General features: G+C 44.0%; 1 protein-coding gene across 1 annotated transcript in view; it reads right to left on the bottom strand.

The window, feature by feature from the left end:
* Nucleotides 1–14,971, bottom strand: part of LOC119383211 (TBC1 domain family member 12) — a 110,442-nt gene that overhangs the window by 22,834 nt on the left and 72,637 nt on the right. Inside the window, exons 3-4 of the mRNA XM_037651254.2 lie at nucleotides 2,977–3,059; nucleotides 242–693 (exon numbers count right to left, since the gene is read on the bottom strand). Of these exons, the coding sequence (XP_037507182.2) occupies nucleotides 242–693; nucleotides 2,977–3,059 (535 nt within the window). The remainder of the gene's footprint in view (nucleotides 1–241; nucleotides 694–2,976; nucleotides 3,060–14,971) is intronic.

The raw sequence follows: 14,971 nt of genomic DNA, 5'->3' as shown, positions 1-14,971 counted from the left end.
CAAACCTCGTTATAACGAACATGGATATAACGAATTATCGGTTATAACGAAGTAAATAAAGAATAGTCTTGTCATAGCTACAGTGTTACACATAAACGTTTATAACGAATTTTTGGATATAATAAAGTTATTTTCGTGGCAGATGCGACTTTGTTATAATGAGGTTTGAGTGTAGACATGAAGGGCATGAGAGATTGTGAAAACAAGGTTGAATTATAGAAGGGTGGTGCTGAACACTCACATAGCCAATGTCTGGCCGGTAGACCACATAAGCACCGAGGATACAGTGCAGGACATCAAAGTAAGGGCCTGACTCCTGAAAGATGCCCAGTTGTGGGAATGTGCGTGACACATCCAGTCGGATAAGGTGCGCCGACTGCTCGCGTGTGTGCAGAGCTGAAGGCTCCTCAGGGACAGCCTCACTGCGCCAGATTTTTCGTGAGCGTGAGGCACAGATTTCATATAACTCAGATGTGATGTTCAGCTCGTTGCCAATAGCCAGCTTCCAGACACGGCCTCGCACACTTGGCGGAAGGCCCTGCCACCAAAGGTCCCGTGTGCGCCGCTGGCTACGTGCCACTTCCCAACATGGTAGCACCTCTGACACCCAAGTACGTGTGGCCTGAGCCAGCTGTTCCTCCTGCTTCCATTGCTGCTGCATCTGCTTCTTGCGGGCACGGGCATCTTTTAACTCTGCACATGGTGGAACAAAAGCGCTCAGATGTAGGACGAGATAACAGCATACACCTAAACCTCGATATAACAAGAACGTCAATATCGACACCATTCTAACATCTTTACAGCGAAATACTGCACGGTCTGATGCTAGGACGTTACTAAATTTTGGAAATATTGCATGGGCCCCAATGAGCACCTCGAAGACAGTGTAGCATGCTGTGCTATCTCTGCAGTTTCTGTGTGGTGTACAGAGGCATATTATAAGTATATTTCTCAGTTGTTTATGCAACTGGGAAAGCTACAGGGAGCTTCTAAACTGAAGCACTTGCATCAAGAAATCAGACTCCCAGAACTTTGTTCTCATTTCGACGAAGACAAGTCCTCTTGTAAAACGGCTCCAATGACATTCCACATTCAACCATTCCTCATCACTTCCAGAACCCTGTGGCTTGTCTTGTTGAGCTTTTAATTGATGGCATCAGCTGCAGTGCGCTAACCTGAGCATGTGTGCACTGCAGACACAGGCTTACAGCATTAGTGTACCATACTGAAAAGAACATAGACATCATCAATTGCAATAGGCTGCACAAGAAAGGCTTCGTAGCTCTTCCTTGTTACTGTGTAACCTTACACTTACAGGGATCATGTGTCTATGGATGGCTTCACTAATGCACAACATAGAATCCATGAAGGTCTTTTCAGTTTCCAGTCAACTGCTGCTTCAAATAAGCATCATCATCATCAGTGACAGTTCAATAAGCATCATCACAAAATTCTTATCCCAGCAACTTTTCTGTGGTTTATTCTAAACAATATGAAAAATGGCATACACTCAAACCTCATTATAACAAAATCGCATCTGCCAGGAAAATAACTTCGTTATATCCAAAAATTCGTTATAAACGTTTATTTGTAACACTGTAGCTATTACAAGACTATTCTTCATTTACTTTGTTATAACCAATAATTCGTTATATCTGTGTTCGTTATAACGAGGTTTGAGTGTACATATGTATGCCATTTTCTACACAAAGTGCTTGCTGCTTTGCATGAGACACAGTCTCTGCTAAGTATGCACTGTACATGCTTGCGAAGAGAACTTTATTGCTACCATACCACGTTATACAGGTATGAGCCAACAAGCTAATGCCGATGGTGGTGATAGAATTGGGGGGCTGGCTGCAGTTGAACTGTTTAAAGGATGCAGTTGCACTGCTTGACCCTACCTTTAGCAGCACACTTCCAACTACATCATGCTACCAAAAATCTGAGAAAGGATGCATGATAAATCATGAATCGACAATGCACCAACTATGCACAATTAAGCAATGACTGTTAGAACATGTCCCTGATGAGCAAGGATGTAACGAATAAATGCCACGTGACACTCAGGTTCGTTATAAGTGACCCCTAGGGAAAGTCCCCTGTACGGATAGACCTGGGCGCAGAAAAAAATATGAAGAACTTCGCCTGTGCCCATACACTCAGGCGGCACAGTACTAGTGTCACGCCGGGTGAGGAAGAAACCCATGGCTTCAGGCACATAACATACAGTGTTTCAGGAACACTACCCTGCTTTACGTGCTATTCAATGGAAATGGCACCACAGAAAACTGGCACACTAATGCTTTATATGCTGCAAATTTTGACGGATTTTATATGTGTATGTCAAGAAGCATGCGTGATGGATCATTTAGTGACAGTTATTCCTGTGATGGATCATTTAGTTACAGTTATTCCTATATGCCGCACCAGATATATGCTGCAATTCTCTGAAAAAGAGCTGCTGGTAGATTACGCTTGATGACACCACAAAGATAACGATTTCCACGCTCTTTGATTGCACAGGTAAATGTACTCTAATAATGCTACAGTGAGTGCTGCCAGATTAACTTAAGATTACCTGGGGTTCCCTAATGTGCACCCAATGTATAAGACAGTACAATAACAGCAAAACGGAAATCACTGAAACAGAATTGCTGCTTATATGGAATAACTACCTCTAATTTGGTTAATTTTGTGCCTGACTACTGCACCCCTACACATCTTTCTCAGTAAACAAAATTAATGAATGGAACATATTTTCCTGGCCCCCTCAGTTCCCATCAAGATTGTACTGTACATGAAAAATTTTGCATACAGCCAGAATTGAAATGTGGCCACTGCGGCAGAGACCAAACCAAAGTCCTGATGCTCAACAAAGCAACATTTTTGAGCTACTATAGGACATGAAAATGTATCCTTGATGCTAAGGCAGAGAAACTAAAGAACGGTTATGATACCAGTCACGCATCTTACCTTTCTTGCGGGCAGCCTTCACCATCTCCTCGTACTCCTGTTTGTGTTTCTGTTCCTCCTCTGGATTCTTGGCTGGCAAATTTCTGCAAGAACAGACACAAAAAGAAATCACTAACGTTTCACCAAAGCATTCCTAATTGATATAAAGGTAAAATGCGCATCCACACCATATAAGAGCTGCTGCAGGGTGTCCTAATTATTTTGAATAAAATTAATTGAAAGAAGTGATGTTATTTGCAAGTGAAACCAATTCTAAGCCTTCACTATCTTCTAAAAGAAGTCTTCCGTATTTTTAATTCTTCCCAATAACTTTAATAATTGTTACATTTTACAAGAGATATGTCAACACTAGGTGTCGAAACATTCAAAATGATCCCTGTCAATTGTTTCGCGTGCTGCACACAACTGATATTGACGTTTTTGAATTTGTTCATAAACTAGTGTTCATATATCTGCCGAAAATATATAAAGTGCAACCTCAATTATATGATTTTCAGGGCACCACGCAAAACCATCATATAATTCGGCGTCATTTATTTTAAAAAAAACTGAGTATACGCAGTAATGCTGTCTTGCTCAAATAAGCCTACAGCACGAACCTGCACTACTCCCAAGGAAGGTAGACTAAATTATTTTAAAAAGTGACAGCCAAGCACTTAGTTGGAGGAGGTGTGAGCGAATCTTTATTCACCCCTTTAAAAAAATAAAATCTAATTCGCATCTTCTTCCCGCTAAAATGAGTCCGAAAGTTGTGTCCGCGTCAGAATAGAGTAGAAAAATGAAACTGAAACCATACTGGCAACAGCCACGCGCCAGATGGGTCCAATACAGTGTGATTGCCATCACAAACTGGCAACTGGGTACATTTTTTACAAGTTCGCATAGGTTCATTTCGTGTGCGACTGCGACCTGTGCGCATTGTATCAGTTCCGAATGAATTGGTGATGTGTTGCTCTCATTATGAATGCTCATGTGAAGGGAAAATTACATTGCATGATGAAGATTGCTGCTTCATGTCGTTTTAGCTTACTCGAGGTCTGTGACTGTGAGTAGCGTGAACAAAGAGAGGGGATCTTCAGCTGCATGTGGACCAGGAAAAGCTTTTACGGGCCAAAAACATAAAAATACCCGGACCTTAAGGACTATCTTGCCGACATTCTCAAGAAACTCCATGTAAATCGAGCTCGTCTAGGTAACAGCCCTTAAAAAAAAAAGGCAGGGGTCAGGGGAAGATGGAAGCTTGTGATGAAAAATTCTTAAACAGGGTTTGTGTGCTGTAGCCGAGGTTTCGACGGGTGGACATGTCTTCTTCAAGGCTGCAACTGGTTGCAAGGTTGCAGCCTTGAAGAAGACAAGTCCACTTGTTGAAACGCCAGCTCCGGCACACAAACCCCCTTACGAATTTTAAATGGCCCTGAGCACATGCAATCGACGTGTATCCAGAAGCAATCTTAAAGCCAGGAAAACTAGATGACTGAAGAAAATGAACTGCCAGGAGAATAAACTTCTCATTCTATAAAGGCAAATTGTACTCATCTTTCCTCTCCCTCCTTTTTTCCCTAATCATCAACATAAAGGCATGTCAGTTTTTTATTAAAAAGCTGGTATTACATTCAAGTGAACATTTTGAACCAGTGAAAACTGAGTGTGCGTTACAGTCGAGTAAATACGGCATTTTCTTTCTTGGACAGTACCAGAGAAGCATTGTTTGAGGCGGGGTCAACGTAAAATTGCATCATATAATTGAGGTTTTTAATACATTATGTCTACGGGACTAAACCGAAAATGCAGATCATCGCATAACCGGGGAATGTATAATCAATGTTCCTCTGTACGTAAATAAAAATTTGGTTAGTCACTGCAAAACAACCTGATTAAGATCTCAGTCAAATATGTATACATTCAATCTAATTGACACTTTCGTGACTGCACCTATTCCCATCGTTAGTATGTTATTAATGACTTCAACTTCAAATTTTGGCGTTCTCTGAGCGCCCCTGAAAAGCTCACATCACCCAAGGGTAAAAGAGCGTGTTTTTTATCAGTTTCGCTTGCGAGTTTCTTTTTTCCGGCGCGGGGACATTTTTAAAGCTTGTTCGCAGTCGGGTCGGTGAGTGCTCGTTGTTTCAGACATGACGTCGATGTCGTTCGCGGAAATGGCTCCATGGAAATGCCGAATTCCAACAGATTCCGATGAATCTGAGCGGGAATCTCTGGATGATGGTAGCAGCACAGACATGAAAGACGACTTCGATTAGTCAGACTTCAGTACGGACAGCGAAAGTGCGTCAAACCGCCCCGGAACATCAGCAGCTATCCGCCGGTAAGTTTCATCCTCTCCTCGAGCCATTTTATCGCTGCTGCGAGTCGATGTAAACGTATCCCGTGTGTACTAAAGGTCACAGCTCTTATCTGCAAGGTGTCAACTTCGTTCGGGCGGGAGCATTTGGCAATGGCAGCGGAGTTCTTTCCGCGAAGACGGCGCGGAGTGGACCTTGACCTAACACTCCAGAGTGCTGCACACTTCTTCGCATTGTTTTTCGCTGCAGAAGTCGTCAGAGAAATATGCAACCACACAAACAAGTACAGTGAAACCTCGGTGATACGATCACAGCTCATACGAATTTCGGGGTGGTACGAATATGTCGTTGGCCCCGGCCAAGGCCCATTGGCCTCAATGTAATGGAGTACGGTTGATGCGAATCAATTTTCACCCAGCGACGTTTGATACGAATGTTCGCTACCACCCAGGTTCGAAGAGGTGCTGTCTGCGCTGTCGCGGAAGATGCGCCATGCACGTGCGAGCGCGGGAACGCAAGCGTGGGCATGCGTGCCACACCGCCAAATCGTCAGAATCACGGTGTAAGAAAAACACTTTTCTTACGGTCAGAATAAACCTTCAGAGACGCGTCACGGCCTCCGAGTGTCGTGGGTCACAATGCACCTGGCTCATTAATTAAATGCGCGCGCACGGGCCGTATATTTACGCGTGCTGGTATGATTGCCGACATCTAAAAACTTAACTGACAATCATTCAGGATTCTTCCTGACATTGCCGCAGCCCTGAAAAACAATAAATGAAAATGTACGCTTTCTTTTGTCGCGTGCTAATTTTTCATGCTTTCTGGTGATACAAAGTTCAGATGATACGAATATTTTTGGTGGTCCCGTGACATTCGTATCACCGAGGTTTCACTGTATGCGTGAGAGCATATTTTCGAAAAGCACAGTGAGCCAACCTTTGTTTCACCGAGTCGAGAAACTGCTTCGCGTGGTGGCATGACAGGCACTAGTGCTTATATTTTTGTATGTATGTAAATAACCTTTGTAATGACAGAGCTTATACTATGTATTTGCACTATTATTCTATAAGGGCTTTGCATTCAAAACGTATATATTTCAATTTTTTTAATGTTTACCCTGTGCAGAGCAGCACTGACATTTTTATAAATTTTTTATGCATTTTCTTTGACAATTTTTTTTGATAATATTCAAAATAAATATGTTGTTTGAAATTAATACTTTTAAGAAAGACTAATTCTTCCTCTATCATTTGATACCCTACACTTAAGCATCAATCAATTGCTGCGGCAGGAAAAAAATTTCTTGGACTACCCAAAAACAACCGAATTTTCTGCGGTGAAGAAAGTGTTAAGAACAAAAAAAATGAACAGAATATGGTCTGCAGAAACAGCTAGTCGTCCCAAATACCAAAAATGGACCTCTTATTCTTTGCATTTGGTGTGTAGTGCTTATCAGTTTCTTCGTTAAACTCGAAAGAAGTGCAAATAACTCGTTCACTTGTCTGCGAGAACTAATTTTGATGAAGTTGCCGAGTTTATGTATATTTGTGCACTGATTTCAAATATGCAATTATTTTTCTAGTATAAAGTGTGTAATTTTTAAGATATAAAATATTTGATATACCTTTTGGGGAGCAAGATTTTCCCTATACTGAGGAAGTTAGAAAGTAAATCAGCATATCACAATAATCTGGAACCAGAACTGTGTGCACTACAACAAAAATAGGGGTTCTAAACCCATAAGAACAAAAGCTATGGTATGTCGAACATTTGTGAGCGAAATCCCAGCTTGACATTGACTCAATCATGAGTGAGTCAATGTTTAACATACCATAACTTTTGTTCAAATGGGTTTAGAACATCCATTTCTGTTGTACTGCACACACTTCTGATTTCAGATTATTGTGATATGCTGATTTACTTTGTAACTCTCAGTTTAGGAAAAATCTTGTTCCCCAAGAGGCATATGAAATATTTCGTCTTTTAAAAACTACACAGTATACTAGAAAGATAATTGCATATTTGAAACCAGTACACAAATTTACATAGAGTCAGCAAGTTTCACAAAAATCGATCATGAAATAAAAGAAAAATTTGAAGAGCAGTGTCCCCCCCTTAAAGGCCAACTCCGGCGATTTTTTGGCCATGTCAAAGTAATGGCGCTTTTATGTTCCTGAGACACTCCTGTTACGGGCCCGATAGCAGAAATACTCGGCAAATTGGAGAATAATTTTAAATAAGCAAAAAAGCGTAACACCGAAACCGAAACCCAACCGAGTGTACAGTCTACGTATGACGTAGACGTTGTTACGAACGAACCGGAAGTCGTGTAAGGCATTCCGGTCACGTCGGCGCGGAGTATGAAAACTGTGACAGCAGGGACGAGCAGGCGCACAGTGGAGAGATGAGCACGCCGCGCATCAGCTGTAATGTCTGCGACTGACAGTGCCGCGTCTGATAATGACAGTGTCTCGGCCAGCACAGCAGACGCTCGCTGTAGCGGCCGAAGTTAGCGGTGCCCTCGGCTGCGTCACTTCCGCCGCCTTCCCAATAGTGATGTCACGGACGCAATGTTGCCAATAATTGTGGGAAGCGAGGAGGGCGTTTGCAGACAATCTTTAAAATTCATTCGCAAACAATCTGCACATGTCTCAAGCCTGTAATTTGGCATAAATGACGGAAACGTGCAAAGGAACGTACCCAGCGAATTTCATTGAGATCCATCGACCTCGAAAAATCGCCGGAGTTGGCCTTTAATATGAATCAATTCAAATGAAGCAATTCCGAGTAACTGAGATTCCACTGCATAAAAAAAAATGCTAGGCCTGCATGGAACACATAGCCCAGTCATAGCGTAAGCTGGAGGAGCAGCCTTAGAGCCTGTTGTAAACTCTCTTAGGGCAAGTACATTGCAAGTACAGTTGCGAACATAGGTCGGCAAACTCACTCATGAGTCGGCTCACTCAGACTCACATTGAGCCGTGAGTCCGAGTGAGTTTGGGTGAGTAATGTTTTTGTGAGTTTGAGTCCAAGTGAGTCCGGTTGAGAAAAATCTTAAGAGTATGAGTCCGAGTGAGTCCGGATGAAGAAAATTTTGGCGAGTCTGAGTTGGAGTGAGCCCAAAGCGCGAAATATATTTCCTGAGTGAGTCTGAGTGAGCTCCACATTTTTTGCCGACATATGGTCCAATTTACTCCACTTCAGATTTACGGTCTTATGTCGGCTCACGTTTATACTCACCACTACTTACACATACTTCAAAGCACTAGCTTTCATACGCCATATCAATATTTACTGATCAGAGGCGTGAGTTACAGAGGGGGGGGGGGTCTTTTTGACCTTCCTCCAGCAAAACCTTTGACGGGAAGTTGTTGATAAAGATGTCTCGTGTAAGTCACCTCTTTCAATAAAGTGTCCTTGCTGAATTAGAACACCTGATAAATCCTATTTGATGGTACGAAATCAAAGGGCGCCAAGTAGAGCACCAATTATGCGAGATTTTGGTGTTAAAAGAGCATTGACGCTATTGTCGAAAAAGTTAAATACACGCTAACGAACTCATGAGTCGACTCACTCAGACTCGGATCCAGCCGTGAGTCTGAGTGAGTCCGGGTGAGTAATGTTTTCGTAGTTTGAGTCCGAGTGAGCCCTAAGGACAAAATGCATTTCATGAGTGAGTCTGAGTGAGCTCCACACTTTTTGCCGACCTATGGTTGCGAAGAACCCACAACGCATCTGTAAAGCAATGTGTGCACCTATGTAGTTGCACACTTTGTTGTTGTGGCTGATGACGACGACGATGGTGAATTGTAGCTGAGCGCTTTGTAATGGGTGGGCAGCTTTAAACCACCCACTCATTATGCAATTCACATAGTGACACCTGGTGCGATTCTGTGCTTCTGCCACGCAATGTTACATCTGTTAATGCAGCACCTCGCCCGACATGACACCTGCATAGTAGGCTTGTGCAAATATTCGAGCACTTCGAATATTAAAGTATTCGGCTTCAAAACGAATTTAAATTATTCTAAACTTCGAAGTATTCGAAATGAACGAATAGACATATACAGGGTGTCCCAGCTATCACGCAGCACGATTTAAAAAAAGAGGAACGGCGTTACGCGAAGCAAACCTACTGCATATTGTTCCTAGTGCACTGGAGTAGACACTGCTACTTTTTTCGTTAATGAGGTTTAATTAATTAGTCATAACTATATTTGTAACTCGAGAAGCACTCACCGAATTGTGAAAATGTCAATGAGGCGTATGTAGGCATGTTCAAAGGATATCTAACTGCGCAGTTTTTAACAACGTACCAATTACGTGCTCATTTTTTCCAGCTGATAAAGAAAGCCCGCGAAATATGAAAAATAATACGTGACTACGCTTCCACCGGCAAAGGAAACCAGCGCCCTCAAATAAGCTTACTGCAAACAACTGCTGCTTTGCCTGTTGTCCGTTCCGCATTTTGGCAAAGGTACAGGTCGGGCGCCAATGATATGCGCGCAATTTCGCTGGCATTCATTTTGTTCGATAGTACGCCACAATCATCCATATCTCACAACCAACTGCTCTCATTGATAACGCGGCAGGTGTTCTGATTACGGCCTGACTCTGTAATACCAAGCGGTGCGTTTCTTAGGCCGGGAAGTGGCAGATAGGGCGATGCGTTTTTTTTTTTATTTCTGCATATTTTCCTTGATTCTGTCCACCTCATAGGGAGCCTGTTTGAGGGCGCTGATTCTCGACACGCGCAACAGTCTAGTCACGTGTCACTTTTCATATTTCGCGGGCTTTCTTGATCAAGTGGAAAAAATGAGCGCGCAATTAGCACGTTGTTGAAAGTAGCGCAGTTAGATGGCATTTGAACATGCCTACATACGCCTCATTGACATTTCGACAATTAGGTGAGTACTTGTCGAGTTACAAATATAATTATGACTAATTAATTAAACCTCATTAACGAAAAAAATAGTAGTGGCTACTCCAGTGCACTAGGAACAATATGCAGTAGGTTTGCTTCGCGTAACGCCGCTCCTCTTTTTTTAAATCGTGCTGCGTGATAGCTGGGACACCCTGTATAAAAAGCATGAAACCTCCTGTAAAGGTGGTTTCACTGCAGTGGAGGGGTGATATACCGTGAATACACCTGTCCAGGGGAAATCCGCACTGCCGCAAAGCCCCACTTCAAGGTTAAATGAACATACCTTCACATCAATTAATAATTTTTTAAAGTTTAAAAGCGTGCTATACCTTATATGCCTTATACCTTATACCTTATATGGCTTATATGCTCCAAGTATAGTATATTTTAAAACGTAACATATTTTACAGGTTTCGGCATTCTACCGAAAGTCAAATCCTGCTAGTTTTCAAAGTTGCTTCCACTTCCCTTTGAACCAAAAAGAATGACATATGCACATGCCTCGTTTCCATTTTAAAATATATTGTGCAGGTTAGTTGGGTCATGACAAATATGCAAATTTTTTTTTATAATATGTGATATATACTATTCGATTCGATATTATTCGACCAAATCACTATTCGCTTCGAATTCGATTTGAACCTAAAATTTACTATTCGCACAAGCCTACTGCATACTAGTTTTTCTGCAGAAGTTTTAAGCACTGGCGTGGCTCTGTGGTAAAATACTTTACTGCCACGCAGATTTTCTCGGTTCGATGCTGGCTCGAACCCATTTATTTTTCCCCCTCATTGTACGCAATAGCTGCAACAGACACCAGTGGTGGTGGCAGTGGCAGACAACATCGCCACCCAAATTTGCAGTTGTTGTGAGCTGACAACAGCTTACACTGTAAATGAGAAACAAAGTTAGCAGAGCCTTAATGGCAGATCCTGTACCTCAGACTTTTATCATCAGAAGTTCCACAGTTTGTGTGCTTTTTCAGAGCAACTGGCTTAATGCTTATTTTGCACTTGCTTGAATTTAAAAAAAAAAATCAGTTTCGCTGCAAGGGCGAAGCAATGAAAGCGACAGCAAGAAATTGGAATGTTATACAATGTAAGACTAGCAGCTAACTCTTCTGGATCCGATTTTGCATAACTCAACAAACGCTGTTTTGAAGAAGCACTGATACAAAATTTTGAAGGCGAGATAACTTGTGGGATAGATATGTGTAGACACACATGCATCATCTACGAAATATCAGTGGTTAATATAGTCTAGACACATATTTAAAATCAGTTTTAAAGTGCGTGTCGCACCACTGCACGCGAAGCGCACCTTTGGTTTTCGTATAAACAATCAACCGCAACCTGCGTCACGAGTTTGTGTTGGCTGCCACGATCCTTGAGAGCGATCTCTCCTAGCAGACCTTTTCAATGGAAAAGAGGGAGCAGATTTGCACAGGAGTACAAAGGCTAACATTCGCAGTGCATATTTGGGGGGTCACGCATATATGCAACATCTCAGAGGAGATTATAGCAGCGCCCAGGGAGCCTTCGATGAAATGAGTTGTCTGTGCAGTGCTCATGTGAACGCAGTTTTGTGTGCTCACATAGCTAGCTATGTTTACACGAACACCATTCTGGGTGCCGCCTCATTTGGCACTCTTTAAATCCGAAACTGCGACTGGGAGCTATAAAACAGTCTCCAAAAATGAACTATCGCACGCTCGAGCCCTTGAGGTTTCCAGCCATGATAAGTGGGTCGTTAGCTACTTCTTGCAACAGAAAAAACAAGATGTAAAATTTTTGTGTCAGTACCCTTTAAAGGGGCACTGCAACACTTTTCAAAGTAACCATCGAATGGCTTCATTAAAGGAGTTTATTGCCTCACGAATCAACTGCTGCAAAAATTTTTAGCGCCCGTCTACTACGAACGGAGTTACAGAGATTTGTTGCACACTGTAACTGCTTTCTCTCTTCTCTCGTCCCTACGAGCACGCTGGAAGCGAAGCAGGGAGGGATGGGGGGAAAGAAGAAACGTCACGCGCACATCATCGCCTTGACTACGCGCGGCTTACTTTTAGTGTGATCGCAAGCGCTTGGCAGCCTCTCACGGCAGTCGCAGCAACTATGCAGCTAGTGATGCTCAAATAAGCCAATGCCCAGGAGCTTGGGTATATAGCGCAGTCATTTGGGTATATGGCATCATTTGTAGGTAGAAGAGGAAACGATTTCAAGCTCACTTCGAGAATTAATTGTAAATTCCAGGTGGCGTGCCGCACTATAATGTTTGGCTCACGTGTTCTCAGGAGCCTCGACTATCCATCAGCAGCATTTTCTGACCATGCTGAAAGAGTGTTGCAGGGCCCCTTTAAGGAAATATGGCCGCTCCAGGGACTTAAAACAGTTTTCATGCACGTTTACGAGCACTCTCCTGATGTCTGTCAACATAGCGCCCGCACCAGCACCCACCACCACGGCCCTTATGAGCAAAGTTCGCAGTTGCTCCTCGAGTGACGTAGTCCCCCCCTTCCCCCACCCACTGTTGCGACCGGCCTTTGGAGGCGCCAGAGACTCCGGAGGAAGAGGCTGGAAGAAGGCAAACTTAACAGAGGTTTTATTTACATGGGCGAGCAGTTTGTTTCTACGTGACGTTTTCGTCCTACAGGACGAGGATTTCGTCTCTACATGATGACGATTGCGCCACGAATGAGCCTGCGGGGCTCGTTTTAAAGGGTCTCTTTCCCCAGATCCCTAGATGGGGATATTTCTGCAAGTTGGGACGGTCCAATCGCGTCCCACACAACACTAAAGAGGGTGCCAACCACACTTGCCCAGGTCAGCGTCGTCGACTGGGGCGTGGCCACCGCACTCTGCTGCTGTTGCGCCAAAGGGTGTAACATGTGGTCCCCGCCATGTGAAGGCCGTAGGGCGATGGGTCCCACGCTCGGACACAAAAGGTCTGCAGCTCCGAAGCACCTTGTCGATCAAATAGGGGCTGGTTGTCATTCGCGCGGACGCCGCTGTCTCGTCAAGGTAGATTTGGCGACAGAAAACCATTATGGTCGTCTGGCCGAACGCGGATGGGCCGGACTGCAAGGCGCCTCACGTCCCATCTCGGGAGGACAATTCAAGCGCTTGAACCATTGTCAAGGCAAGCAGCGCTTCGGCGCCCAGTTCGAAGAACAGGGGACGCAGCTTTCTTTTCGGCGCAGGGGCCGATCGTAACAGCTCGTCCACCGGCGGAAGACTCGACCTGAGGGTGACCAGCTGTACAGGTTGCCCGAAGCGTCGGTGAAAGTCGCGTAATCCGGGACACTGCCGGAGACGCCGAACCATGGACTCTCGCACTCGTTCCTCGGTGCTTCCTTCCTGGGAATACGCATACACACACACAACCACAGGCACGGGAGAGCGCCCTGCCCGCACTGAGACACATCGAGTCCACAACAAAATCATGTGAAAACACCCTGCCTTAAATAGTACAACTAAAACACAAAGCAGCAATCGAAGCGTTTCTCCGAGCTATCGCAGAAGCTCCCACTCCCGATACAAGTATAAGCTTCCTATTAAACTGCCTTGAACAAACATGATCTCTTCTCCAGTGATGTGCCCTTCGTGGCCTACCTGTGTGCAAGCGTCAGTAAGCCGCTGTAGTCAACCAGGCCTCATACTCATGAACAAAAGCTTTACGCTTCAACCTATCTTTTGATCCCAAAATTTTGTGCCGCCAAAGCTAGTCGTCACGTTCCTTTGAGCTGACGAAAAGCAGACTGTCGTGCTGCACTAACACAAGAAGCGCTATTCACAATTCACGTCCGCAATTGCACGTACTAGTGCTACTGTGCGGATGTACTAACTCTCCTTTGCGGTCACACTTCTTATAAACAAACACGGATGTACTACTAAGTCTCGTTTGCGGTCACAATTCCTACAACGCATACACACAAACTCGCGCACTAACTCCTCCTACTCACGTCCACACAAGGCACATGCGAATAAAACAATAAATAAACAAGAAAAAAACTTTCGCATGAACCCTGAAAAAACTCGAAGAATATCCCTGCTTCCTCACGTGCACACAAAATCAACTGCTAAGGTCACTCTTAAAACATTCCTAACGCCGCTCTTAATAACGGACTCGTAGGACACACCCTAACGCACGTTCCGATGCGTGTCGTTATGCAACCGCACAACGCTTATCCCTCAAAAAAAATCACGCACAACTTAAGAAATAAACATACAGCTTAAGAAATAAACAAAACTTAAAACTAGTGACATGAACAATAACTAGTAGCCGAGAAACCAAAAGAAAACAGTCCAAAACTAAAATAAGCAAAGAAAACAAAATTCAAAATGAAACAAACAAGTCCGGTAGCGACAATATTCCAAAAGCTTACGGCTGTCACTCAATTTTCAGACGTACTCGCGGCGGTCGCGCCCTGTGAACGACAATCGCGAAACCCGTTCGCTTCACCTCCGAACCCCCCCCAAGCTCTTTGCTGGAGGCCTGCATTCTTCCCCTCTTTCCGCTACTTCTTGGGAACCACCGACCCTGCATTCCCGCGCCCCATCAAACGCGCGTGGACATTGCGACGGGAAGCTGACTGACTCCTTCCCTGTGACCACCTTCGCGCACAATGCGTTTTTCCTTTTCTTTTCGTCCCGCGGCTCGGACGAATGCAAAACTTTGTCGCCGATGACAAACGCCCCTCTCTTCCTACTACGCTCAAACATTCAGAGCCTTTCTTCGAACTCGTCTTCCCTTTTCCCGCGCTCCTGGC

The sequence above is a fragment of the Rhipicephalus sanguineus genome, chromosome 1 (assembly GCF_013339695.2).
Source record: "Rhipicephalus sanguineus isolate Rsan-2018 chromosome 1, BIME_Rsan_1.4, whole genome shotgun sequence".
Taxonomy (NCBI): Eukaryota; Metazoa; Arthropoda; class Arachnida; order Ixodida; family Ixodidae; genus Rhipicephalus; species Rhipicephalus sanguineus.
Note: the sequence above shows the minus strand (reverse complement) of the source record. Positions and strands in the feature narration are given on the sequence as shown.